The 26,914-nt window shown below is 52.8% G+C and overlaps 7 protein-coding genes across 7 annotated transcripts; 2 read left to right on the top strand and 5 right to left on the bottom strand.

Moving 5' to 3' along the window:
- Positions 1–390: 390 nt before the first annotated feature.
- BDZ83DRAFT_580001 (HMG box protein) lies at positions 391–2,600 on the bottom strand (the record flags this gene model as incomplete). Its single annotated transcript, XM_060505302.1, has 2 exons — positions 391–2,138; positions 2,303–2,600. 2 exons carry the CDS (start codon positions 2,598–2,600, stop codon positions 391–393), a joined length of 2,046 nt encoding a protein of 681 aa, XP_060363838.1.
- Positions 2,601–5,232: 2,632 nt separating this feature from the next.
- On the bottom strand, positions 5,233–7,015 carry BDZ83DRAFT_379063 (TIP49 C-terminus-domain-containing protein). The gene is made up of 3 exons (XM_060502706.1): positions 6,646–7,015; positions 5,819–6,586; positions 5,233–5,755 (listed from the first exon to the last, which is right to left on the bottom strand). The coding sequence occupies exons 1-3, from the start codon at positions 6,787–6,789 to the stop codon at positions 5,420–5,422; spliced, it is 1,248 nt and encodes a 415-aa protein (XP_060363837.1). The 5' UTR covers positions 6,790–7,015; the 3' UTR covers positions 5,233–5,419.
- Positions 7,016–8,333: 1,318 nt separating this feature from the next.
- On the bottom strand, positions 8,334–9,764 carry BDZ83DRAFT_753156 (integral membrane protein DUF6; the record flags this gene model as incomplete). The annotated part of the gene is made up of 1 exon (XM_060514315.1): positions 8,334–9,764. The coding sequence occupies one exon, from the start codon at positions 9,762–9,764 to the stop codon at positions 8,334–8,336; it is 1,431 nt and encodes a 476-aa protein (XP_060363836.1).
- Positions 9,765–11,434: 1,670 nt separating this feature from the next.
- BDZ83DRAFT_753155 (transcription initiation factor IID) lies at positions 11,435–12,043 on the bottom strand (the record flags this gene model as incomplete). The annotated part of the gene is made up of 2 exons (XM_060514314.1): positions 11,435–11,907; positions 11,983–12,043. 2 exons carry the CDS (start codon positions 12,041–12,043, stop codon positions 11,435–11,437), a joined length of 534 nt encoding a protein of 177 aa, XP_060363835.1.
- A 183-nt stretch (positions 12,044–12,226) lies between these two features.
- On the top strand, positions 12,227–12,920 carry BDZ83DRAFT_701415 (kish-A-like protein; the record flags this gene model as incomplete). The annotated part of the gene is made up of 3 exons (XM_060511442.1): positions 12,227–12,560; positions 12,619–12,728; positions 12,788–12,920. Exons 1-3 carry the CDS (start codon positions 12,558–12,560, stop codon positions 12,918–12,920), a joined length of 246 nt encoding a protein of 81 aa, XP_060363834.1. The 5' UTR covers positions 12,227–12,557.
- A 3,263-nt stretch (positions 12,921–16,183) lies between these two features.
- BDZ83DRAFT_378971 (T-complex protein 11) lies at positions 16,184–18,825 on the bottom strand. The gene has a single exon (XM_060502705.1). It carries the CDS (start codon positions 18,394–18,396, stop codon positions 16,393–16,395), a length of 2,004 nt encoding a protein of 667 aa, XP_060363833.1. The 5' UTR covers positions 18,397–18,825; the 3' UTR covers positions 16,184–16,392.
- A 7,201-nt stretch (positions 18,826–26,026) lies between these two features.
- On the top strand, positions 26,027–26,314 carry BDZ83DRAFT_753152 (uncharacterized protein; the record flags this gene model as incomplete). Its single annotated transcript, XM_060514313.1, has 2 exons — positions 26,027–26,198; positions 26,253–26,314. 2 exons carry the CDS (start codon positions 26,027–26,029, stop codon positions 26,312–26,314), a joined length of 234 nt encoding a protein of 77 aa, XP_060363832.1.
- Positions 26,315–26,914: the final 600 nt, after the last annotated feature.

Genomic DNA, 26,914 nt, shown 5'->3' with positions numbered 1-26,914 from the left:
ACACAGGTAGTAGACGACAACAATGCTCTCTCAAACACATAGCAAACGGGCTTCAAAGAAATACACAGCGACGTTGTCTTATTTCCTTCGACGGAACGCCCATGAAATGCATCATTCAATAAAATGGTCAGTGCGCAGCAGATCGGCTCTCGACGCAACGCAGGGAGGTATCATTTGGCCTATTCGGGGAATTCAGATGTACTCACTTGAAGCAAGCATGCGCTGTCCAATAATCGACTCAATACGTTTGCTCAGTATTTTGGTTTTCCTATCTACGCCTACGCTATGTCAGGAAAAAAATCAATAGTGTGTCTCAATCCGACAAGAAGGAAATCCGTCACCGCACCCCGTTGGAATCATCACATTATTAAGTCTGCTTTTGTAGCCATCTCAACCTCGCCCGATTCCCTCCTGATAGCTGCCTCCTCGAATCCACTCCACCAATTCAAAAGAGATGCGTCGCTCCGTCTTCTCGTCCAATGACTTATTATGCGAAACCCTGACCACCATCACACCGGGGCCTCGGAACTCAACTGCACCTGCGTGAGTGATTTCCTCCTCAGTCACTGACTTGACATAGATGACGAGGTCCGGTCCAATTATTCCCCTCCACAAAGTCGATACCCATTGCCAATGATCGATCGGGGCATAGCAATCATAGATGGGTAATGTGCAGGCGTACTTGTCTGAGAGGGTCAAGCTGAATCCGGCGGGGAGCAGAGCAACTGGTGTTTTGCTGGGTACCGATATCGAGCTATGTCGAGACCCGACAGCCTCCCCCTCCGATGCCCGCCTCGTAAGCGGAGGCGGTTCCGCTGCGAAAGCCGGCTTGGTGGAAACATGATTGATGATCTCTCGCGACTTCACATGCCACTTCAGGATGCTCTCCATATAAGCAGAGAACAGCTCCGAGGCGTGTAAGTTGGGCTGCGAATGGCTGCTCTTCCTGCTGCTGCTGCCGCCAGCAGAGGCCGTGTCGTTCATCCTTGCGTCATCTTCGGCTGACAGGACAGACAACGGCATACTCGGCCCCTCGCTCCACGTCTTCAGATCGATCTCGCTCAAGCCAAGGAGAGACCTATGCACTGCCGTTCCCACCTGCTCTAGCTGTCGAGGATCAGCCCCCTCAACGGCAACAACCGCGCCGCGAATCTCGATTTCAGGACTGGTCGGTCCCGGCGGAGCCAAAGTCGGGCTAATCTTTTGCAGGACCTTCAGCTTGCTCCAGAAAGGAATCGTCATAATCATGGCCTCGAGGCTTTGAGCATATCTATCTCTCGAGTTTGCGATGCCCATGCCAGTCATTGGGTGTGCACTCGGGCGGTCGTTTGTATCATTATCTCTGTTGAGTGGCGGTGACGACTGGGTCTGGAGGGGCGGCAGTCGAAGACTCTCATCGTAACCCGGGCCGCGGCTTGGCCCCGCGTTCGCCGGATGGGGCGGTCGTGGAGGAGGGGGCGCCATGTTACTATACCCGGGCCTCGCGAGGGACGATGGACCGGGCAAGGGCCCGTAGCCGGCGACCGGCGGCGTAGGAGGCATACTCACCGTCGACCTAGGCTGCCTCGATAGAGGATGGCCTGTGTATGGTCCAGGTGAAGGGACCGCCTGGTAATATCCCGTAGGGGGGTTGATTCGGCGTCGTTTGAGCTCGGGGGATGGCGACATTGGTTCGTATTCTTCTTCCACGTCCCGCAAGTTATTGTGTTGGTGTTGGTAAGGCTGTTTCCCTCCAGGTAAAGCACGCCGAAGGTGGTCGCTGTCCCCGCCGCGGGCCTCGCTCGGATGATGCGGCTGCATTTTTGGTTTTGCGGCCGTCGGCGTGCCTGCTGGTGTTGACGGCGTTCTCGGCGTTGCGATAAATCTGCCACCACAGTTGGGGCACCGTCCCGGACTAGTCGAGGCCGACGGTCCTGTTTGGCTCCTAGATCTCCCCCGACGAGGCTGATAGCGGTAATTTGGGTAGATTGTTGCGTGCCGTATCTTCTCTTCTTCTCCAAGTTGCTTCCAAATTTCCCTCTCTCGTGGGTCTTGCGATTTCCACCGCTGTCCTATGATTTTGGATATATCTGGGTTGGAAAGACCTGGGAATTCGGTGGAGACGGTAGCCTGGTGGTGTTGTCTATACAGTATGAAGGCTGTGAAAGAACGACGTCAGTCAACGGGCATCGCACAAGTGTCCAGCAGTCTGTCTGGATTGTCCAACAAAGAAGAGTCCCCCAAGGCCGGTCTCAGGCCAGGTCTGTGACGAAGATGTGTCGGCCGGTGATGCGGGATGAAGAGCGAAAAATGTGCGACTCACGGTTGCGAGGCCTTGGGATCTTGAGTCCGGGCGTGCAGAGACAGATGGTGTCCTTGCCGCTCTGGCTACTCATCGGTCTGGTCTCCAGACTGAGGTTCCTCGCTTTAGAGGTATTGGCTTCCTCGATATCAATGGATGCAACGCGCTTTCTACTCGCGCGACTGCCAGCAGAGCCTACTGAGTTTGGTCCCTCGTCCGTCTCCTGGCTTGCTCTTCGTTCCATGGCCGAATGGGCAGATATGCCACCAGAGGAAGAGGTTGACCGCCGTGGCCGAGGCGTAGAGACCACATCTGTCATCTTTTTGGGTTGTAAGGGTTTGCAGGAGGTGTGCAAACAGATGCGAGCTGGGATTGGGGACAAGTGGGCGAGACGTTCGAAGCTATGAGACGTTTGGACTTACACCATGCTTCGGAAAGGGGGGCGTTTGAAGAAGCAGAAGAGACAGGGGGTGTATGTACGTTGTCGACGGTGAGAGACACGACAGGATGCTAGGGTTGGGGTTCGAAGAGTGTTGGCGAATCCGTGTAGTTGTGGACTTGGACGAGCAAGAAAGGCAGCAATAACTTGACAAACGTGGGAGAGACAGGCGAAGCAGTATATCGGGAAGTTGGAACGAGACGAGACGGGACCGAGATCACTTTTCTTCGATGGCCGATTGTCCGTTCCGACCTTTCCCCCCCTTCTCCTTTGTGATATCGAAACAACGACTACTCATTCAGCAGAAACCGAGCAGACAATGACGGCCTAAATCAATGACTTTATGTTCAAAGATGGAGGCGGTCATTATGGGGAAGAAAGAACATCAGGGTAGGCAGGGCGGTCGGTACGATGTCGTCGAGACAGCAGCGACGAACAGCCACCAGCATTGACAACGATCGTTGACCGACGGCGAGGAGCAGGAAAGAAGATGGTTCTGAGTGGTGAGCAAAGGGAGAGGCGGGAAGGACGAACGAACAGAAGTGAGGAAACGGAACAGAGGTAAGAAGGGTAAGCTCGTAAGAGAGAGAGAAAATGTTGATCCTTGGGGGGTGGGAAATGTGTCTCGGGAATGTACCGGAGACCCAAGGTTGTTGCAGATGAGGAAAATGGGATTCTTTGTGAAGAAGTGTTTGCCCTGTGGTGGCCGGTGCCTGCGTCGTCTCTGCCTGTCTCTCTCTTCTTTAGGACTCGCCCAGGCGTTCCGTTCGCATAGAGCTTTGGAGACGGAGAGGCAGAGTATGGGCCAAGAAATGGGCAAATGCCTTTCTTGCCCTCAGACCTTGAGGACAAGAAATAGGCAAGTTTCGGGTCCCAAGTCCGAAGATGGAGCCGTAGAAGGCGGGAAAGGATGCGGCGGTAGCGAAAGCGACCTAGACGAGGACGCAAAAAGACGAATAATGACTCAAAGGTATTATGGACGACGAGACACGGAGACGCGACTTTGAAGAATATCCCTCCACGTCCAACTTCAAGTCTTGTTTGGTGAGGGTAGAGGTTTACCCTAGTCAGATGAAAGATTAAGGAAGCTATGTGCTGCTCAAAACAGTCTGGATCTCGCATCCCCCTCCCCCCCCAATGTTATTTAGGCATTTCTTTCCTTTCAAGTCATCAGCAATGCAGTCAAGCCCAGACCATCTACAATGCCCATCCCGCATGTGTTGCTGCTGCTACTAATGCAGCAGCCGCTGCCTCTGCCGCCGCTACTGGGCTTTTCCTCCTACCCCCTGCTTTGCCAACCAGTCCCTCTCTTCAAAGGAAGCCGCAGACCGACTGCAGACTCATGAGCTGGGGGTGGACGTCAGAAACAATGACCCTTGGGTGGGTGTGGCCAGGATCAGAATGAGGACTGTGTACCGGGGGCAGAAGATTAGAGGCGGCGGCAAAGGAATGAATGCAAAGAGAGGATGAGAGCGCTGTGTTCCCCGGTTGGAATGTTCAATCATAAGCCCGCCCCGGTAAAGGAACAAAGACAATGTAAAGAAGTCTGCCCCCCTCCCTCTCCTCACTCAACCCCCGGCCGAAATTAGGCTAGGTTGGTAGGACACATCTCCCACGTGATGAAAAGAAGGGAAAGGGTGGATAAGCTGGACCCATGAGGAAATTCCTCTGCTTCATTCTTCTGTCTGTTGGATACTAGAAATTTTAAAATTTGATCGGCAGGACACAATGCGTTTGGCGTTGGTGATGTCTCTGATGACAGACGCAAAAGTACGGACGGATGGGAGGGGGAACCGGGGTTCACAACGGGAACTCTAGGAGAGCAGCCAGAAAAAAAATAAGACAAGACGCGGTGAAGGACATTTTCCATCTAGTTATTGTTAAGGCAAAATAGCACTGGCATTGGCATTGGTATTGGCGGTGCGTGGGTTGTCTCTCGTTAAACTTGCGTTTTTCTGGTTCGCGGCCTGTAATGTCTCAAAACTTTCGGGACGGGCAGTTCTATTTTTTCCTCATCTGGAAAGCTTGACATTCGTTTTGTTTTGCAAACAGCGCGCCGCTCTCTTCATCATACTCCAAACCTCGGGCTGCCCAGTCAGGCCGAGTGGGATAACGTGAAAAGGATTCAATGCCTTTGCTCGCAGCTTCAAGGCGTGCGCCATGTCGTCTAACCACACTCGTACTCCGATTCAAACACATACAGTCGAGTCCCCCAGACCGCTTGTCGACAGATGACTGGTCCTCTCTCCCAGATGAATATCTCATGTCAAAGAACAACTCCATGGATTACCTGTTGGTCTCGATAATTGTAACAAGTTCTTTTTAACAACGCCGCCGCCATCCTTCATTCGAGGAAGAAGCCGACATGGGCTCTATGACTTCTCCTCGCGTATCGTCCAACCATCATCTCTTGCGCTCGTCTCACGAAATGTATCCTTTGCCGCTTTCGCTGCTCAAGAGACTGGCGCTGCGCCGCGAATCCAAAAAGAGGTCTTCGCACTCGGCCACATCCTGAACGTCGATTTGGCTGCGGCCGTTTGCCTTGGAAAGAATGCTTTCATTGGGGTTAGCTCACTTGTCTCACACTAGCCGGTCGATCCATGATCCACAACAGAGAGGGGATGGGGGAATAGCTTTAGGGATGAAGCAAAGGCGGTGGGAAATAGGGCAATGTTGTCATGGTTTGGTTCACCGTAGACTCACCTGGCGGGTGTCAACAGCTGCAGGCAGTACCGCAAGCTGATGCGGACGCCGTGCTCCGCGATCTTGTCCAGGGCGGCGTCGGTAATAGGCACACCCTCGGTGGTGGCCCTGATGCGAACAATACGCTTTATCTCATCGGCCTGGTACGGCGTGGTTGGAATGATGAGCATGCGGGTCAAGAAGTCTGCCGGAATGCCGTGCGCCGCGACGATATCATCCGTGCCGCGAAGCGTGGCCATTCCTCTGTTTGATGCCAGAATGACAATCGGGGCAATAGGCGACTCCAGAGCCCGGTTCAGGTACGTGAAACACTCGACATCGAGCATGTGTGCCTGTCGCAAATGATCAACCCACGAGTCTCAATCAATTCCGCCAGACATTCAAAGATTTCTTACCTCGTCGATGAAGAGCACACCCGGCACGAGCTCCGCAACACCTTGATCAATGTACTTGCTCACCACCTTGTTGATCTCTCCGCGCAGCTTGTCCGTGATCTCAGTCATCTTGGGCTTCATCAGCTGGCCCATCATGCTCATGATGTCTTGACCGCCCTGGGGCCGCGCGTTGGCAACATCGAGGTCGTGTAGCGTCACATCCTGCACAATCTCTTTCTTCTTGTGCACCTCGCCCTTGGGAATGGGGACGTATTCTTCGGCCTCGAGGTCGAACTCGGTCGCATAGGCATCTGATCTTCCCACGCGCTTGCAAGCGCCCGTGTTCGCCTCGATATAAACGACATCTCCTACTGAAACTCTCTCCTTCTGGATGGCCTCGTATATGCTGGGATCCAGGCGCAGTTTCTTCTGTCCCTTTGCGCTCTTTAGGCCGATCAGAAGTGTGCTGATGGTCTTGCCGTATCCTCCCAGAGGGTTCTCGGCTTCCTCAGGCGTAAGCTCCGTGACCTCGCCTTCGTACACCTCCTTCGTTTCCCGAACCTTCAAGCCAATGGCCCGGCGGAAGTTCTCCATCAACATCTCTGTCTTCTTCACCTCTGTCGAGTAAATTTCGCTGCCGACAATCGGGCAGAAGGGGATTTTGGTTCCGAGTTCTTGGCTGACGGCGAGAGCGAGAGCCGTCTTTCCTGTGCCAGGTCCACCGGCCAGCAGAACGCCGCGGCCAGCCATCTTGTGTGCTTTGATAAGGTCAACTACAACACCAGCTGCCTGTCGCGAAGTTAGTGATTGCCTTGGTATGAGGTTGTGGCCATCAATTATCAACGCACCTCTCTTGCCGTCGACTGGCCGACGAAGCCAGCGGCTTGCTTCTCTGCTGTGCCATCCTGTTTCAATCCCAGTCCCTTGATGTGGGTGTGGGCAGCCGTGCGGTTCTCGCGACTGTTTCCCTTAACCTCGCTGATTTGGACCATCTTCGCGGCGGAAGCGTCGGTTGCCGGCGGTCAATTCGTATGGTATCAACAATTCGATCGTGTACGGGAAAGTCGATCGGAGTGTCGGCAAATATGTCGCGGTCGTGATGGATCGTTGGCCTTGGGGGGGTGGGTGGTTGGTGTCAGACAGAATTGGTTGAAGCTCCAAAAGATTTTGGGGCGACGCGCCTCAGTCTATCCCTGTAAACTTCCAGGTGCACAGTGCAGGTGCCGACTTACACATTAGGAATCGGGTGCCCCACACGTGACCTCTGGATAGCTTCCCGTTTGCGCCTCATTCAACTTCACCCGAATCACTTCAGCTTGTCCTCACGCGACTCACCAATATTTTGGAAATCTATGTTGATCTGATGCTAAATATTTTGTGCTTGATTTCATTTTACAATCTTTGACGACGAAATGATTGAGTAAAAGGTCAGCCACCGTATTAAATGCTGTACCCATCTGGAGAACCGACACACAATACACGGACAGAAGCGACTTCTTCCGCCAAAGAGTTCAACGCTCAACAGCGCCTGACGCTTTTCAAATATCCTGTAGAAGGGAAAGGGGTTGACGTTGCACAAAATGTTCCTCGCGAATCGAAGAACTTCTTATCGGACCATGATGTGCGATCGGAACCGTCAAACCCCATGTGCGTAAGTCACTTTGACTCAAATGCTAATTTCAATCACGGTTCTGCTCCCGCGTTCGGGAATGTTGAGACTGCTGTTTCACTGAGACCCTCTCCACCAGTGTAGCCCATCTACAAACAGCGTCCCACCGTGCTGGAATTTTGAAGTCACCCCTTGGATGCGTAAGCCGTCAGTGTCACATCCTTGGCTTGGCGACACGTTTTGGTGTCTTTTCTCGAAAGTCCCTTAAAGGATCCTCTGTGACGTCGTTCGTGAGAAATCAAGGTCTCAGTCGAGTGAAAGGCTCATCGACGATGCTCGGAGATAATCGCCGAAGTTCGGCTTCCTGTAGCATATGAACTGAGTTCTCTGTGGATGGGGCTACATTGCAAACACATGATGTTCTGAGATCTGGCTCTGGCAAGCTATGTGCTCACGGCAGAGGGCCTGCACCTAAGCACGAGCTCATCCAGCAATCTGATTCCCAATCCCAGACTACAAGCACAAATGCCCTTCGACAGGCTGTTTCGACCTTTTCCGGGGTGAGATAGGGTTGAGTAGAGTATTGCCCACCTTGAGCTCTAAGTTAGTGCCTGTGTTATCTCTGAATCTAGAGCTTTGCTGCCTCATAACTTGAAATTCATTTAATCTACTCTCAAGAGGACTTCGAAGTATATGCCCACATGGGCAAACAGTGACACGTGAGGACTCATATTTTGACAAGTTCGAACGTTTAATACCTTACTCCGAAACGGATATCGGTACAATTTACCCAAGACTCCCTTTTGTGGGCGTCTATCAAGTGTCATAGGACACTGGCCTAATCCGTGTATCTAAATTCTCGAATCCCTTTTCTTTATCTTGTTGACCTATATCCAATCATCATACAGCGTAAGCCGTCATACATCATCACCTCACTCTCTGAAGCTCGAAGTCCTCGTCCCTTCCACCATCCATATCAGCCAACATGGGTACAGCCTCCGTATCCCGTACATTGGCAACTTCCACATCCGCCCCCCTCTTAGGCACAGGCGCTCGCTTCGTCAGCACCACCCACAGCGCACTGCCAATGATCAGCCCGCAGCCCGCAAGGCTCATCCATCCCATGACGTTGCCAAATATGAACCGGTCGAACCCGGCCGCGAAGAGCATGTGTGTGTACACCATGGCGTTCGCCCTATTCGACCGATCCGTGCCGAGCCCCGCCGTGAGGAGGAACTGCATCACGAACCCGAACACGCCCAGCAGCACGAGGAAGAGCCACTGCCGTCCCGTCTGCGGCAGGCCCCATCGCAGGGCGGGTTGTCCGATCTCGAGCATGGGCGCGGTGGTGAGCACGACGGTGCAGACGATGGTGCACCACGTCGCAAAGTAGTTCACCGAGATGAGCGGGTGCGCCCTCTTCCCTATCCACCGGATTGTCGTGAACGCCCCAGCCGCACCGAATACACCCACTATCGCAACCCCGATGGCCGTCAGCCGCTCCGCCGTCGTAGCCTGGTGGTTCAGTCCCGGCAGCGTCGAGGTCATCGTCCCATTATTCGAGCCCGGGGTTTCCGGCGCGGTGGCGGCGGCCGTGGACGTCGAGTCTCCGGAGAAGAGCGAGGTCGGGTGGGCGATGAGGACGACGCCGAAGAAGGCTATTACGGTGCCTATCTGCTCGTTTCGGGTAAAAGGTTCGCGGAGGGCGAGGTAGCACACGTAGCCGGCGACGCTGGGGGCCAAGAAGGTGATGACGGTGGCCTCGGCGAGGGGCAGATACATCATTGAGTACCACATGCCAAAGATGCCGAAGAAGCCCGTTACGCCTCTGGCAACGAGAAGCCATCTAATTTCCTTCTTTCCAAAGGGGAAGTCGGGCGTCTTCATATAGTACATGTAGAGGCAGCAACAGGTCATCGTGACGCTTTGACGGGCGAAGAGCACTTGGAGCGGGTGCATTCCTTCGCCCTCGAGCTCGAGGAGCCTTGCTGTGAGGTTCATCAGAGCACCAAATAGCTGTGATAATGCCACCAAGACGACGCCCTTGTTAGTCTGCCAAAATGCCGCCAGTTTCGTATTCTTTTGAGAACTCTGTAATATCGGTGGAGGGTACTCTGCCCCTGGTAACGGTGATGTCCTCCCATCCTGGAAAGGGCTCGTAGAGAATCTGCGGAACGAGTCTGGATCTGGTAGGGCTGAGAGTCCCTTCCCATGGTCGTGTGGCCAGGACATCTTGCTGTCTATTGATAACCTCTGACTGGCTTCGTCAGTGTGTTCTGGTTCTCCATCAGACCTCGACTTGGCCTCGGTGTTTCGAGGAACGAATAGGTTATCATGGTTCTGTTTCTGTTCGGACATGGCGGCTAGGTGAAGTCATGTCTATAGGTCCAAAGCCATCAAGAGTTAAGCAGTATGGCTGGCGTACGTAAGTAGGCTCTATCTCCGGTGCGAGAAGTGATCTCTGCCAGCTCACTCGATATTTCAAATAGCGTGTGTAAGAATGAACTCTTTACTTGAACAGAGATAGACAGAGATTTTTGACCATGCAATGAAGCGGGGTGTAGTCACAGGGAAAGACAAAAGGTGCAGAAACCAAAGCGACTCCCCATCGTTCATCGGAAGTGGGGAGGCTGGAGTAAAGTAGTGTATGGGGCCCTGCTTGTCAGTTACTCAGTCAGTCACTCGGGATAGTTCCTCGCCAGGGCGGAGACGGGGGCGGAGGTGGGAGCGGAGGAGTATCGATGTGCAAAATGTTGTGGTTGATTGCGTGTGGCGGCGTGGGCACATGCTGCCTGGCGTGCCTGCATAGCCCACCATCACGTCTCCCACCCATGCATCCCGTCGTGCCCGTCTTCTCTTTACTGGGTGTTAGTGGCAGATGCGTGAGAAGATGACCCCCTCTGAAATCCCTCCAAGTTTGTCAGTCAAGTCAGTGTTGGCGAATGCAGCAGTGCGGATTCGCTAGAGGAGGGAAAAGAGCTACGGGTGGAGTGGGAATCCCCCAGCATCGAATGGTCATGAACCAACCCACTTGGGAAACGCCCAGAGGATTCGAGAGAAACCAACCCAACCCCCCGCTACCGCTAGCCCGGCGTCAACCCGCTGGCAAGGGCGCCCTTTTGTTCCGCTGATGCGCCGCCGACACCGAGAAAACAGAAACAGTATGATCATCGTTGGGTGTTACCTGTAGACTGATTAGGTAGTTTCCTCCCCCCGATATCGCAACCACACCATCTTCCCAGGTTTTGCCATCGAAGGAAGGCACTGGGATATGCGCCGGATGTCGTTTGCCGGGGGGGCTGAACTAGTCCACTTTCTCGGCGTGGATCCACTCGCACCAACACCGACAGCGGCGGGCCCGGCACCGATTCGGAGCAAATTGGATTGGATGACTCGGTCAGATGCCAGAAACCCGTGTTTCTGGTTGTTTGTAAACTTTAAAGTTTAAGCCGCTTGAGCGCACGTCGAAATATGTCAGCGGCTGAACCTTGATGATTTTCTTATCGACTTTTCAGCATTATCTCTGGTCTCTAGACAGGTTGTGGCATCGAAAGTCGAAAGCAAGACAGTTCACGGAGGTGGTCTTCTTCCGCAACACTTTAATGGTCTTGACCAAATGACTTTCTTTCAACTCGGTCACAGCAATGACTGTCATATTTTAATAGATAACTCTACATGGTTCGACTGAAAGCCGTCGATGCTTGATCCTTAGACAAGACATCGGTCAACGCGCATGGGTACCTGGCTCATCACGATCAAATCTCGGCTAGTCTCCAAAACTCAGTTGCTGTTCCCAGGGTAGTTGAGCCCCCTTTCGTAGTAAGACACCCAAAAATTGACGGGTGTCCATTTGATAATCGTGAATAGTATGCTTTTTGACCCCTCCTAAGCCAGACCCCCTAATAATGATGATATCAAAGCCAATACCTCAAGACGACCATCCAATAAACGCCCAATGCTATGCCTCATCCCAAGAAAAAGAAGAGCCCAAATGGCCATACTTTCCACCCGTACTAACCGACGTTGACTCATTTCCCGTCCCCGTCCAATCTGACCCTCTTCGACGGTCGTCCCGCGACCTCACTCTCGGCATCAGCGTCGTCGTCAGCCTCGCCCAGCTCCTCCTCTTGCTTCACCGCCGCGTCCGCCGCACTCGAAGCTTCGCCCGTACCGTTGGCGGCCTTATCCTTCTTGCCGTGCTCCTGGTCCGCGGCGTCCTTCATGAGCACCGCCTCGTCGTCCTTTGTGAAAATCTTCTTGGCCGACTCGATCTCGCCCTTCTTCTCAAAGACCTCCTGAACCTTTCCGAGAAAGGCGTCATTCTTGCGGAACGCAAATTCGAAGTCCTCGTATTTGACCTTTTGCCGTCCCGCGTAGTTGGCTGCGCGCGTCGCCTCGAAGGCCATGCCTTGGATGAACTCGGTTACGATCTCGTCGAGCACGCGAATCGTTTCGGGGAGCGGATTCCTCACGTCGCCGTGGGCGTATAGTAATTGAGCCACTGCGGAGTGCGAGATTAGTTAGTTTGTTGCTCCAATGTCTAGTGACGCTGAGCTCTGCAGAGACAGGAACATACGCTCGTTGTGGCTGAAGTTCATTTTGCCAACATTTTTGGCGGCGCGGGCGCGAGGCTCCATGATGGGCGGATAAATCCCGATTGTCCGATCGTGATGAGCAAGATGTTTCTGATTTTCGATGTATTCGCTCTAGAGGAGTTCGCAAAGGCTCCTTTGTGATGCGCGTAAGTTCGGCGTTCGGATTGCTAGGGTAGGTAGAGTCGAGGTTGAGACTTAGGTAGGTACCTAGGTGGGCAGGTGCTTGGGATTGAGTGACAGACTTCGAGGCACAGAACCGAAGACAGGAAGGTGCCTTATCTTATCGCAACCTTACAAGCTGAGCCTCAGGTTCTGGGCCTTGTCCAGCACCCATGCTGACTGTGGGGGTGGCGCCTTCATACTTAAACGTGGCTGATGCAGAGCTCCAAGCTCAGGCCACATGTGGCGCAAATCCTCCGGGCCACCTTGTCCACTAAGTAGAGGCTGAAGACAAGCACGCCCCTAGGATCGCGACGCTCAAGCTAGATTGTCCATTTACCCAAAGTCTTCCGTTCAAGCCGCCACTCACCCTCGCAGAGGGACTCAACTTGCAAAAATGGTATGTCAAACTCCGCGATCATGCTCAGTATAATATAGTCGTACTGACCAAGACACAGACCGCCCTATTCAACTTCCAGTCGCTCCTCCTTGTCATTCTCCTCCTCATCTGCACATGCGCATACGCGCACCAGCTCATGCCCGCCATCATGGACCGGAACAAGGACGGGTAGGATCACCAATGGCACGCACACATGTAGTAACACGCTCGCTAATATAGTTCGACAGTATCATGGGCATATTTTGGAAATTCGCAAGAGTAGGCGAACGGTTAAGTCCATACATCAGCTTATGCTGTGTCGTCATGGCGGCAAGTCCCCAACTCTGGTCGTTCCCTTCTGCATTTCTAACTGAGTTATGATAGGTTTCCATGCTCATCAACTAAACATTCAACCCCTCCTTGTATGATTGCACACCCGCGGAACCCCTCTCGACCGGGGTACGAAAAGACTTGTTATATGGTTCGGAGTTGGTCTGGGAAATGAAACATTGCTTTGTTAGATGGATGCCAGCGCCAGGCGCAAGAAAGAGGATACGGCTACGGCCAATTAGGCCCGCATAACGATATCAGTAGTATATGAGCACCGTCGGTCCTTGCCGGATGGCGGTAGAAATAATGCAAGAAATTCCACCACCATCGACGGCAACTGCGGTTCTGATACTGGCGTTGCTCTAGACGTCATGTACATTTACACGCCGTGCCACGGATGCCTTTCCGAGTTCTATGAACGATTGTCTGTCTGACCACAGGCTTCGAAGCAGCCTATTGCCTTCTCGCACGCTTTCAGCGGTTCCTCGTCACTCAGTGAGTGACTTCTCTCGGTCCTAGCCAGGGAAGTCGTTGAGATTCGTAAGCTCTGCGACCGAGATGTAAGACTCCGTGGCAGCAACAAACTCTGGAAAAATTCTTGAGAAACAACCATCGATGGGCTCATCGTTAATTACGCGTCGTACGTGTTAATATTTATGACATGGAGTATCTGGATATAAAGCATATGGATATGAAATAGTAAAACATACATCTTTGCAACCAATCCGTATGAGTTTTAACCCTAAACTGTTGTATCGTTCTACGTACGTGAGTATGTAGAAAAGCTCATGCTTTGCGATCTCTCTGTACGTAATTACCTTTAGTAGTTTGTAGCCTTATTCTGTCCAAGATGCCGTCTCAAATTGACGTCGGTCAAACTCATCTACCGTCGCATATTTGCCGAAGCGCCACGTCTGCTTGAGGAATCGCTTTCCGAGACTGGTCCAACCGTGTCAGCAGTATTTATATTAGTGTCCACCTTGGTTTGTCTGTCATAATTTTTGGTATCTTGTCTTTGAATAGCAAATGTCGCCTTCCACCTTCTCTCCTGATACTTTGGTTGAACCTTGGTCGAAAGAACCAGTTACTTCGAAGGGCAGTCGAATCGATGGCAATGGATTTAGACGATATCTTTTCAATGAACTAGAGCACTTTGGCTATGACCAGAGGTTTGCTACAGAGGTAAACATTAATCTGTTGGCATTGTTCATGGAGATGCAGATGGCTGTCAGAACAGAGAGTATTGCTCATTAAGTCGGCACCATGAAGTAGACAACTCGTTAGGTCGTAAACACAGGCGCATCGTAGTGACAGAACTCGATACACGTAAGAGAGCTCATCTGCGTATACGAGGAAGAATAGCAAGAAAAAATACACGGGGGGTTCCCTCTTCTCTAGAGAAAGATCAGATGACCAGAACTGGAAACATTGTTGGCTTTAGTACCCTCACGTTCAGAGCTGGTCTGGGTGGAGAATCGAGAGATGGCCAGAACGACCGATATGGCAACAGTGCTGGAAAGCCAACCGACAAGGTAACACGGTGGTCGAGTTTCGAATCCAATATTTGTGTTTCTTGTACTGTCTTGATTTCCTTCCAGGAAGCAAACAAACGGTTGGGAAAGAAATGAAGGACTCGTCGATAGGTAGCTTGTATCTTTGCACGTGTTAGAGGTCCCCACGCGCAATACTACGTCGCTACGTATAGTAAGAGAAGAAAACTCATCCCAAATCACACATCGCAGTTTTGATCCGCAATTCCGATGTGCCTGGGCCTGTTGTAGGAGGATCTCTTGGTGAACCAGCATTTCACAACAGCCGTCACAAGGCGATCGATCCCCAGCACCGCAGTAAGGTAGCTACCAATGTTTTGCATAGCAGACTAGCTTATCGGCTCTGTGGATGTTGGCTAAGAAGGAACTGGTAAGTTGAATACCAGCTCTGGCAAGAACGATAGGCAGGGTGCCGCGGGTTCTCGGACGCCTCTGCTTCATTCTTTGACACTCACCGCAATGTACCGCGGTTGAAGTGGCTGGCTTCGACTTATTCACGTATACTCATGAGAGGAAAGTAGGGCCAGCAGATATATGGATGACCAGGACTTCGGGAACAACTCCTTCACCACGTCCCTGGATACAAGAGAGAGGGTAAATAGCAAAAGATACGAGTGAGAATGGTTTAGGTTGTTGCTCATAGACTGAACCGCCATCCAGAATAAGTTCACAGCCACAACCTTTTCATAACCTCCGTTAACGCATTGGTATCCGTCCAGAATACTCGTCAATCGAGTAGGGAAACTTGTCGGGGAGTTTGAATGATTAATGAAATTCTCGTTCTACGGCTGCGCTACCTTTGCTGAATTATTAAAGTTCGCTTTCTGCGTTTTGTCTTTCATCGTGACCTCTCATTGTCTTCGTTCCTTTCCAGTGGGTTTGGAACTCAGCTAATACCATTTACTTCCTTTGAGAGTGTGTCTGCTCAAATCAGCTTCGAGTCCTAGAGAACATATCGTATGTTGGCATGATATCTGATGATCGTAATAATTCACCATGAAGCTGAACTCGGGAGTGCTTTACGGTGGATTTCCAACAACGTCTATTAAAGCCTGTGATTATAACCAGATGGCATTCAGCTGACGACAAATAGTAATAGAGAGAGGAGGAGAAACCACCATAACTACAGAACGGATTCATCACCGAAATCCGATATAGAACACCTACTAACATTGAAGAATCAGCTGTTAGGAGATAGACTTACCGGCCAACTCCCATTATTGCAAACCCAAAGTACAGTAAACACCACATCAGCTCTGACTGACGTCTGGAACATACTCAGAAACTACGTACAACTCAAAGCCACAAACACCACCAGAAATTGTCCAAAATTTTCAAAGGGAAAGAGTACATGAATGAAAGACACACACCCACATCCCGGATCGATATGTGAGGAAAACTCACCGATTGGCCATCACCCGGCATCCGCATGTGATTGTGATTGTGGCTGCCTTGAGACCGTTCCAGCGTTTTTATGCTTGCTTTATGCGGATGCAACTTTACAGTGGACACAGCCGATAGACCAACATCCACACTTGAGTGTGCCAATCACATAATATAATCGATGAAGGAACGGGTAAAAGAGGCAGAGCAAATAGTGAAGGGCAAACGTGACTCTTTGTTTTCTGTCTCAGCAATGCAAAAAGTGCGCTATGTATCTGGATGTGACTGCCTCCCCATGCAACGCCGAACCAAGTAATTCATCGCAGCAAAAGCGCTCGCGAATTTGATGCTTTGATACCCCAAACACCGTCTAAAGGTTCCGTAACCCCCGTAGCCAAATAGAGTCTTGTGAGAAATAGCTGCGAAATGCGGATTAAAATACTTAAAAAAGGGGTATTGTTGTTCGGCCAGACATAATAGAGATGCCCCTTGGGCGTGTCGGGTCGCTCGTCTTCCTTTGAGACCGGCATCCCTCTTTATTAAATTGAGTTTTTTTTTTTTTTTTTTTTTTGGAGAGTAGGCTGAATGCCTCAGAACTGGTTCATTTCCATCAGGCTGTCGGCCTGCTCTTCTTCCGTGTATGCGAGGCCGGCGAAGACTCTCCAGTGGAGAATGCCAAGGTGGGCCAGCCGCGTCGCCATGTCCTCGATTCCGCCGTCGTCCCGAGTCTCACGGTTTCCGTCAGCCGAGCCCTCGCGGTCGGGACTGCCGATGGATCGTCCTGAACCTTGGACACGGCCGCTAGTGGCCACGGTGAAAAGACCGACTCCAGTCAGCCCGCGGAACTCGCGCACCCGCTTCTGGAGCTCCATCAGTAGTCTGTGGTGGAAGTGCGCCTCAACCTCTTGGAACAAGGGACTGTTGATGTCGCAAACGTGAGAAGCGAGCTTCGACTCGAAGACTGGTAGCATGTCGGCGGGCGCGTTGGTGAATCGGAAAATTTGAAGCGCCAGCGAGGGAGCAATGGCCTCCCAGCGGGACTCGTGCCTGCGCGGCGGCGGCGAGGTGTGGAGCAGCGCGACCAAAGAGTTGTAGACATCCCTAGCCTTGGCAAGGGATTCAGTGGGATCGGATGTAGGTTGCGGCGGTAGGATGAGAGAAGATCGTGGCGATGAAGTAGCAGAATCGCCGGAGCTGAAGGCGAGACTCGACGGCCGCGAGGGTGGAGTGTTGAAGTTGAAATCGGGGGTCATTGAAAGAGGACGGCTGCGAGGCTCGTCGTCGAACTGCGAGAAGGAGCTGGCGAAGAGGGGGGCGTTCAGTCGGCCGACTCTCTCAAGGTCGTCGTACATACGCATGCAGACCTCCAAGTTGATGGCGTCCAACATATCCGCGCGGAGCTTGCCAAATCGCTCTTCGTCAAAGATGAAGGTATTGGGCAACGCCTTCTCGGAAACCGAGGGCAAGACCAGGCGAGAGATGGCTTCAAAGAAGACGGACATCTCACCGAAGGAATGAGCTGCAATGGGAGATACAGAAGCAGCGTATCTCTGCTCGGCATCCCTATACCAGGCATTTGCTTGAGTGACGTCCAGCTTGCTTCCCTGAATCTTCTTCTCGAAGAACTTGCGCTCAAATGGAATAGTTCCCTCAATAAGGATCGGGCGAAGGCAGCGAATCTGGTGATTGGCGACGTCGAGCTTCATAGCCTCCAAAACACTGAGCAGACTCTTCATGCCCTTGACAAGCTCATCCACGTTGTTGGTCCGGTTTCCGTTGCTCAACTGCGTATACATCTGATCTACCCACTCATCACGCATCGGAGCGCAGTGTGATTTGAGCACTCGGGATAGCCACAGAGCCAGCTTTTCCAAATCTGCGATTCCCCTGTAGAATTGCTGCATCAGCAAATCGACATTGAGCCCCTCGTCCAAGTAAACTCTGTCTCTTTGGGGCACCAAAGTCTGAATGATTTCCTTAACCGCCTTCAACAAAGATGGCAAGCACCAATCATCATCCTGGCCGTGTGCAGAGAAAAAGGACTCTGGCTCGCTCACAAATTGAATGAGCTGCTCCTGAAGGGTGTTCCAGAAAAGGTCGGCCTTGTGCTGTTTCCTCTTGCCCTTGTCGCCGTCCAGATTGGGGCGGAAGTGCAACTCCGGGTCAAAGTTGATATCATGACGCAACTTTGGGTTGTGCATAATTTTGCAGACGTCCAACTCGCTAAGGGTTACCTTTGTCACAGGGGGCTCGATCGGCCGAGAGATCCGGGGAGCGGAAGCCTTGACGTCCGGCACACTTCCAAAGTAGCTGTCCGTCGGCGCGTTCGGTGTTGACACAGTTGAACTGTTGGATGATGCTCTAGCCATTAGAGGTGCTGTTGTGGGTGTTGATGTGTTTGAGGGTGGATTAAAGCCTCTAGGAGAGACCTGTGACGATTGCTTGAACTGGGGTTTTGCCTCCTCTTGTTGCGTCTGCTTTCCGGTCTGCGGCTCAGACTCCTGGATGGGCTCGTTCTCGCCGTTGCGGGTTGATGTCGACATGTGGCGACGGTTGCTTTCTATGCCGCCACCGGCGCCCTGATCACCCGCCATCTTTGAGATTCTCGATCTGTCGGTTTAACGCGCGTTATACGTTCTGCTCGACTGGCCTTCAAGTCGTCAGAAATCGCAGTTTCAGTAGAGATTGGTCAGAAACCAGATCTAGATCCTCCAAAGTTACACGCTAGAAATCGACGTTGAAGCAGGTTGCAGAGCCTAGAAACCGACGAAGGTTGGGACGTTCTGGTGTGGCTGGTGTTCCCTGAGGAAGCAAGTTAGCGAGAGTATATCTAGTCGGAAGGCCGCAAACAAGCATCGGTAGTTTTGTGAGACGAAGAGGGTCTCGTGAGCGACACACACACGGGCGAATGCAGGTGCTGGTTCCCGGAGTTCTGTGTAATGAACTAGGGAGTGCCAAAGGGAGGGGGCGAAGGACGCCCGCGAGTTTGCAGCCATCCATGGCCGGGTAAGCCAAGTAGGCTTATTGTAACTTACCGAATGTGACAAAATACTGCAGCAAGAGCAGTAGTAGCTGGACTGGGGGTGGGATGCAGCAGGAGTTGCAGTCGTCGAGTACGAGAATCAGCGTTGGAGGTATCGACCGAGGGATGTTTGCTCAAGCAGAGAAGCGTAGCGCAGCAGGAAGGAGCGACTGGACCACAGAAGAAGTCCGTTGTGGGAGCGTGCTTGCTGCAGAGGCACGGCTGAGAAGCAAACAAGCGGCCAAGTCACTTCTTGGAATCTCGTTGGTTGGATATGACGGGAACTCAGAGCCCGAGGATGCGGTCGAGTGGGTGTACAGTGTATATCGGCTGTTGGTCGGGTCTTGTTGGCGAGGTAAGAAAGCCGCAGTAGTTGAAGGTTGCAAGAGTGAGGATTCGTGAGAGGAGGGAAAGGGTGAAAGTCTATTGGAGGGCGAGCGAGGGCGGCGAGGTTGTTGTTTAAGGAAGTAGGAGGAGGAGCAGGAGCAGGAAGCAGCAGCAGCGACGGAGATTGCTCAGGGGGTGTAGGATATCCAGAGGTAATGAGGGACTGGTCTGGAGTGAGTGTGTGAAAGAGCGCAAGAAGCAAGCCAGAGAGGATATCCGTCTGTTAATTACAAATTGGGGGAGGAAATTGCAAACGGAGAAGGAAGGAAGAGGAAGAGAACGAGTACGTCTATCAAATGAGCAGGGACGTGGGAGAGAGGCAAGAGAAATACGGTCGGTAAGTACGGTCAGGTCAGGCCCCAGCCCAGGTCAGGCCAGGTCAGGTCAGTGCAGTACGGAGTATGCGGCCGGGGAAGGGATGGATGGAAAAAAAAAAAAAAAAGGAGTACGCCGAGTGTGAGTGAGAGTAGTAGGAGAGCGCCAGGAGGACTGGAGCATGTTAAAGCCAAACAATAATATTAAGACGGTAAGGTATGGGAGGGTAGGAACAGATCAGGTACAGATACCGGATCAAGGTACGTACATCCTACATAGAGTCGCAATGCAGAGAGCATGTACCTGAACGAGGAAGAAGACGAGGCAAAAGGCGTGGCATGGAGGTCAGATGGGTACGGAGTACATGCATCCAATGTGTACCTTACGGAGTAGCGTGTGTGTGAGAGAGCCGTAGCGTCCATCGAGGAGAAAGGGCCCAGGGCGGTTGCTAGTCATCGTGGACTGGTGGAGAGGTACTTTGGGCTTGGCTTCCATGTCCTGACCCTACATTACTCTACTGCATAGTAGCGTACAGAGGGTGTTGGCAGACTAAACCGGATGGTGAAGGCTCCCCCTTTGCCCATCAGTTTCTCTGAAGGGGCCACCTCAGAAAGGGGGGGGGAGGATGGGCCTCGAGGGCAAGGTACTCCGTACATCAGCTTCATTGAGTCTCCATAAGTGACGGACGGTGGCCCCAGATCGGGGTACGTACCCTTCTCCGCCGCCGGACCAGGAACTAGGACCCAAATGTCCAAGGGGAATATGCGCCTGGATGGGTTGGGGGAACTTGGGTGAAATTGATGGCAATGCATCCTCAATGCAGACTCACACCTCAGACTCCAGAGAGAGAGAGAGAGAGAGGTGCAGTGCCAGACCAGACCCTCCACACGTTCTCACGCTCCTACACTCCCACACGGCACACGCTACACACCCGGAGCTTCATCTTTTTAGCGGCAGCACCCACTGGCCACTGGGCCATCCATTTTCTCGGCCCCCTTCCCCTCCCATTTTGGACTGGTGCTGTGCTGTCATTCATCCACTGTTCCCTGCCCTGTATGCCTGACGAGGAGTGTAAGTGTGTGCGAGTGTGTGTGTGTGTGAGTGTGCGGTATTTGTGAGTGTGTGTGTGTGGAAGGAGAGTTCCAATGTGAGCACGAGGCCAGGGCCTCAAGTGAGGTAAGGTAGTCAGGCTCCATACCTTAGGTAGGAGCTGGGTGGATGGGTGTTCGCGGTCGAGCACTGATAGTGAAGGACGAGTTGAGGGTGTTGCCAATGTCCGTCTAGTTGTGTAGGATATGCAAGGCCAGAAGTATCCGATCCGTATTCACTCCAGACATACTACTCACAAAAGTGACTCTTGGGATACATCCATTATGTACGTGCCAGGCCGTGTCATGCTTCCTCCCTTCCTCTTGTCCAGCTCTTCCCTCCCATCACATCTCGACTCGGCATCCCTTCCAGTTCCCGTCCGTGGTCTTTTGGCACTTTGCCCTTTTCTCTGTCAGGTACGGTACGCCTCATCAACGCCTCAAGCCGCAAAGTCCCTTCACTCCCCCTCCATGTCCAGCCCACTACTCGCTTCTAGTCAGCCTTAGCGCGTCATCGTGGAGAGGTCCCTTTGTGAAGTCGTCCCCCCCCCGTCGTCTCCGGGACCTTGAACAAGCCACGGCCACCGCCTATTGCCAACACCACCCAACCCGCCCACCGCCTATCGCCCGACCGCCGGCAGTAACAACCATCGACGGCATCGGGAGAGGCAGTGGCAGTCGCCGAAGCAAGCAGCAGCGGTCTGCAGTAGGACAGTGCAAATGAACACCTCCCCATCAAGTAGTTCCTCGGGGTCTCACCGAGTGAGAAACCATACGTACTGCGTACATGCAAGCCGCATACTCGTCTACTACGCCACGCTATATAGAGCGGGACAGTACGTGTGTCAACCTCCGCTCCGGCCGATACGGATACATAGTCGTTGCCCCAGCAGAGTGGCACCGGAGGCGTAACAACACGGAGATCGGTGCCCAACGAGAGGCGCCTTTCCTGTCAGCAGTATCATGAGTAGCGAGAATAGCGGAGGGAGACATCGGCAACAGCAGTTGCTTTCGCCGGTGCCGCTGATGGTGCTGCTGCGGCTGCAGGCGTCGTCATTTGCCGTTGGCCATTCGTACGCAGCAGTGCATCGTCAACCAACCCCCGTCAGGTGGACAGTGGACTGAGGGAACTCTGAGTCTGCTGCCACTCTGAATTTACAGCCCACACACTGACGGATGGCTGCTAAGACGAGATAACTATCCATGCTGCCATGTTGCCATGCTGCCGTGCCCATGCCATGCCGTGCCACGCTCATCGCACGCTGGGGCGATTAGCAACAAGGCCATCCCTGCGCCAGGCCGGGGGGTGGACGAACAACTCGTTTGGTACTCGGGTCTCTTGGAGTCTTGGGTCTTTGGTGGTCCACTCGGGCCTGTCCCTACCGGCTGGAGAGAGTCAAAAGAACCACAACCCATGCGCCTGTCGGTGATCTCGAAGAACGGAACGCAAGATGGATACCTCATGGAACATGCCAACCAGCCTCCCTTCTTTGCCTGTCTTCGCCTGGCCTTGTTGACTTCCCCAGAATAGCTGTTTCGAATGAGAAAAGGGGAACAAGAGGTGGCACTGGACGGACCAGGCCGATTAAGCGTTGTAGGGACGACCACCATATCCCCAAACACCAGACTCTTGTTTAAGAAGATGGCGTATCCAGTCATTCGAATGGATACTCCGAACATGCGGCCACCAGGCGACTAGTTGTGAGGAGAGATGAAAGAACTTGGACGCATGGTCTTCGCGGGCGCTCCGCCATAAGACGGCAAAGAAGGGAGGGGCCGCAGCGTCATTTCTAGAGACGACTTTGGGCCAGAACCTTTGACTCGACTGGCGAGACAAATGAGCGCGCTGGGAGACGAAGCAGCAAAGAAAGGTATGGTGAATGAGTCGTCAGGTGTGTGCGGCAAAAAAAATTAAATTTGCTGTCAAAGACAGAGTGTCCGTCAGAGGCGGCGGCGCGCGGCAGCGGCGAGTCAATGACCTTCGTATTGATCGACCAGCGGCACATTGTTCCAATTCCGGTAGCTACAGTGTGAACGAAAAGAACAGGCTCAAACTGCAGAAGCAGGCGAGAATCTGCAACCACACGAGGTCATGGTGGACGCTGGACTGCTCGTGTGCCTCTCCTTTCTGCCTCATGGTCGTGGAGGTCGCCGGTACACCGTCAAGGTGTTGCGAATAAGTGCAAGAGATGAAGGTAAAAAGCCGGCTGGTTGGGGTGGGGGGTCAAAACACTCGGAATTGTGCGTCCGTTCGCTCGCAGACTTGCGTGGTCTGCCAGGAGTCCAAGACCAAAATTCCGGATGGATCGCACGGCCATGCAAGGACGGTACGGTAGTATAGACTATAGAGGCTGGAGGACCGTCAGCATCACACACGAGCAAAGCGCCCCTTTCTGCTGAGGAACCGTCATCCATCCATCCATTCGAAATATATGTCCAAGCGGTGATGATATATTTCTTGGCGTCCTGGGGGCCAGGTCGGACTTGAAGATGTGATTATGAGGATCTGAGGATCACAACTCCAAGACCAAGACCAGGGCCAAGATCAAGTCTAGTGCTAGAATAAGAGGGAACCAGCGAGAAAAGCAAAGAGAAGAAGATCATCAGTGGTGCGCTAGGCGTGGGGTCCCTACCCCAATCAGGGGCAGGGGAGGCACGAGGGTAGGGTCTAGGGGAGGAAGGCACGGGAGTACTGAGGGGCAGAAGAAACCATCAGAGGAATAATTGTGAAAAAATGCCAGAGAAGGAAAAGATTCTGGAAAAAAAGGATAATACGGAGACGTAGGAATAAAAAAAGAAAGAGAACCCAGTGCCAGGGCAAATGGGAACGGCAAGGGCCAGTTGAGACAACCCAGCAATCCGCGCCGTCGGTAATAGCCACTTTGATCCCACTATCCCGTATCGACGTACCTTACTGGGGATGAGATACCGTTTGCTGGGTGTGCGTGGCAGTTGAGGAAGGCGCAGAGAGACGCTGGTATTGGAGGTACTCCGGTACCTCTTAAAAGTACCGAGGTACTTTTTTTGGCTTGCAAGGGGAAGGGGGAGGGAAGGGGATTGAGAGCGGGCGGCAGGGGGGATCCCTTGCAAGTTCCAGGTCCCAGGAGTCTTGGATTGGATTTCTGACGAGAGCCATGTCCATCCCAGGTTCCCAACCCTCGTACCTGGGATTCTGGGAAAGAGGAGCAACCTCGAAGACGACACGAAAGGAGGAGCCTTGTTGAATCTGCCAGGGCCAGCTTATTACCCGGCCTTGCTGTCCTCGCTACGCACACCTGACACCCTGCCTGAATCTCCTAGGTGGGTTCAAGGTGAGAAAGTGTGTAAGAGGGAAAAGGGAAGGTGAGGTGAGGTGAGCTCAAGACACACCTCAAATCATCCAAGTCATAGGTATGGAGTTGGCGGATTGTTGAGCTAACACAACCCAAGACACTCGACACACTCATGATAATATCTCACCCATGCTAGAACCTAGCATATGGAAGAGGCGGCTTACAACGTGGAATCAAGGGTACAGTGAATTGGGCCATCGCTAGCTTGAGGCGGGTCGAACGAGTCCGAGATGACAATTCGACAATTCTATATTATGGCCGCCTCGGACGCTCTGAACATAAAGCAAGCCGCCACCTTCAGATTAATACGGCAAAGGCTTAGTAATTGCTGTCCACACAGCATGACAGGCTGACCAACAGATCCTCATCAGAAACCCATAGTAATGACGACAATTACGAAATCCTGCATGCTCGGCCGAAGCGTTGCATCGCGCTGCTGGGGCTTTGCAGTCGCTATTTTGAATGGATTGGGTCGGGGATTAATCAGGGAGACGGAAACCATCTGCGAGAAACAAATCAATGCCTCCCGTGCCACATTTCCTCCCTTCTCCAAGGGTTATATCCTATAGGGAGGCTTGGTGGGAGGAGAGAGCACTGATCCGCACCGTACAAAGCATTGCGTACCTTCTGGAGTGAAGATTAATATTCAATGGGTGAATAATACAAAAGTGCATTACCATTTCATATTTCATCCACAGGGCTTGACCAGGCAAGGCCGGTGCCATCTCAAGACAATCACGACTCACGAATCACGACTCACGACTCACGACTCAAAGCTCACCAGCCTTGTCCCTGGAAACGGGAACAGGCCGCGGGCCCATGAACCAGCATCTCAGACTCGCGTGCGGAGCGCTCATCCGTATTAGTTACCCGACTGTTTGAGCCCTCCAATTGAGACCGGCGAGTCTAGACTCACTCGAACCTCTCCATTCCTCTCTTCTCGTCCCTGCATTACATCTGCGTCAAACCAAATCTTTGATGAGAGCCGCCACAGAGACTCACTCATCCATGGACCGTCCCTTTACCCGCCCAGCGTGCCTCGCTACGGACCCTGCGGCCAGCCTTCATACCAGGACTGTGATTTCGGAGCCGGAACACCACTATGGAATATTAGCTTGAGCCATCCACTCCTATCCAAGGGCCTCAAAGTGCCCATCTCTGGTTTAGACTCTAAACTTCGGCCTTGTCCCCCACCATTGGTGACGATGACCGTCACCTTGTAGCACAATACGTACCTCGGCTGGCTCTGCTGCGTCCACAGTCAGGTAGCTCCTCCGTCTTGCCTTATCTCATCAGCCGGGGGCGTAAGCCACCTACCATGGGACGCAGTAAGGTTGTAAAAGATGGCGGGAGAGCACTAAGCAGGAAGGTAACGGTACCTGAGAGTGCAAATAACTTTTGACTCCTAGGTACGGCTACTTGCTGTGCCTGCCTTGCGAAGAAATTTGCCTACACCGGGCGTTTGTGTGGCTGCAACGGCGCTCGACGGATACGGAGTACGTTCCGTCTACTGCTCCCGTTCCACCCATCCGTCCCAGATCCTGCCTCTATTCCGTACCGCGTACGGATACACTATGTCTCATATGTACGGCACTATGGAGTACGGATATCCATTCCTGCTTGCACGACAAAGAAATTCGACATCACGGAATCTTCAAACTCTGTTCCGCCTCCACTTACCATCATCAACCCGGCTCCTTAGTTCCAAACCTCGGAGCTAGCCTCAATTGTCGCCTCACCGTCCATACAATGTTCCTTTCAGCTGTTCTTTACAAGTTCACAGCTAATAAGGTAGGCGAGCTAGGCTAGAGCAGGACGCCGGACCGCAAACCAACCCTTCCCGGAATTCCCCTGACTCCGTGGCTAGGACACACGGTACAGAGTACAGAGTACGAAGCATACACTCCATCATCGAGCCCATCAATGCCGAGCCGCATGCTCCTAGAACCACGAGGCAGGACTCGCCTCGCAGGAGGCAAGAGGCAACCTAGCAGCGAGTGGCCGTTGTCCCCTTCCCGCTGGCAGTAAGATTGGATCCATCTAGTTGCGATCCACGATCCACCGGCCTCGTCCACTCCAGATGCAACCAGCCACCAACAAAGCCGTCCTGCTGATCGCCTTCGCAATCAATTCATCTCCTCGCTTCGGAGCTGTCGTCGTCTGCTCCTCCATGCATGTGGCTACGGATTCCTACACCATTACGCTCCGAATGGAGATGCCCTCCGATCCCCACGCATACGAGGCTCATACAGGTTTGATTACATTACTTCTCAAACAAACAACATCCTACTGCATCCATCCGACAGTGCCACTGCAGACGCATGGGATATCTAAATCGGTTACGACACCCGCAGGTTGCCCCGACTAAATCATAGCTTGACGATGGGTTCAGTGATAAGCAGCCACTTCAATCGAAGCAGACTCACACTCGATGGTATACGGAGCAGTCGTTGCACTTCCACGCTCTTCTTGGTTGAATTTCTCTCTCGACTCTCCTTCGCCTCTAACGATACTAGAGACATAAATACGGACCGGCAGCCTTATGCGACCCTTTCGCCCCCCCCCTTTTTTTCTATTCTCCTTGTTACCAACGCCCAAGACTTTGAATATGAATCGTCCACCAACCGGTGTTAGATCTGCATCGAGGCGCCTGACCCGTGGGGTGTGGATGCTAATTAACCCGTCCTTGGGTGCAAGCGGCCGAGATACCGGAGCCACTGGGAAAGTGGCCGACGGCGGGGCGAACGCCTCATTGTCCGCCGTCGTCTGATGCTGCTAGGGCTTTGGTCCAGACAGTGCCCCGGGAATACGTGCAACCGTCCCTTTCAGTACCCGGGGTGCCCGTCACTTTGGTCCAAACGCCAACGGTGCACGGGATGCGATAGTTTGGATAATTTCAGAGTCTCGAGACGCCGGCAACTGCCCGATACTCAGACCTACACGCTTCATGTCCGCGACGGCATTACTC

Source organism: Colletotrichum acutatum, assembly GCF_030867785.1.
Source record: "Colletotrichum acutatum strain CBS 112980 chromosome Unknown BDZ83scaffold_60, whole genome shotgun sequence".
Taxonomy (NCBI): Eukaryota; Fungi; Ascomycota; class Sordariomycetes; order Glomerellales; family Glomerellaceae; genus Colletotrichum; species Colletotrichum acutatum.
This window is presented reverse-complemented; position numbering and strand designations above follow the sequence as displayed.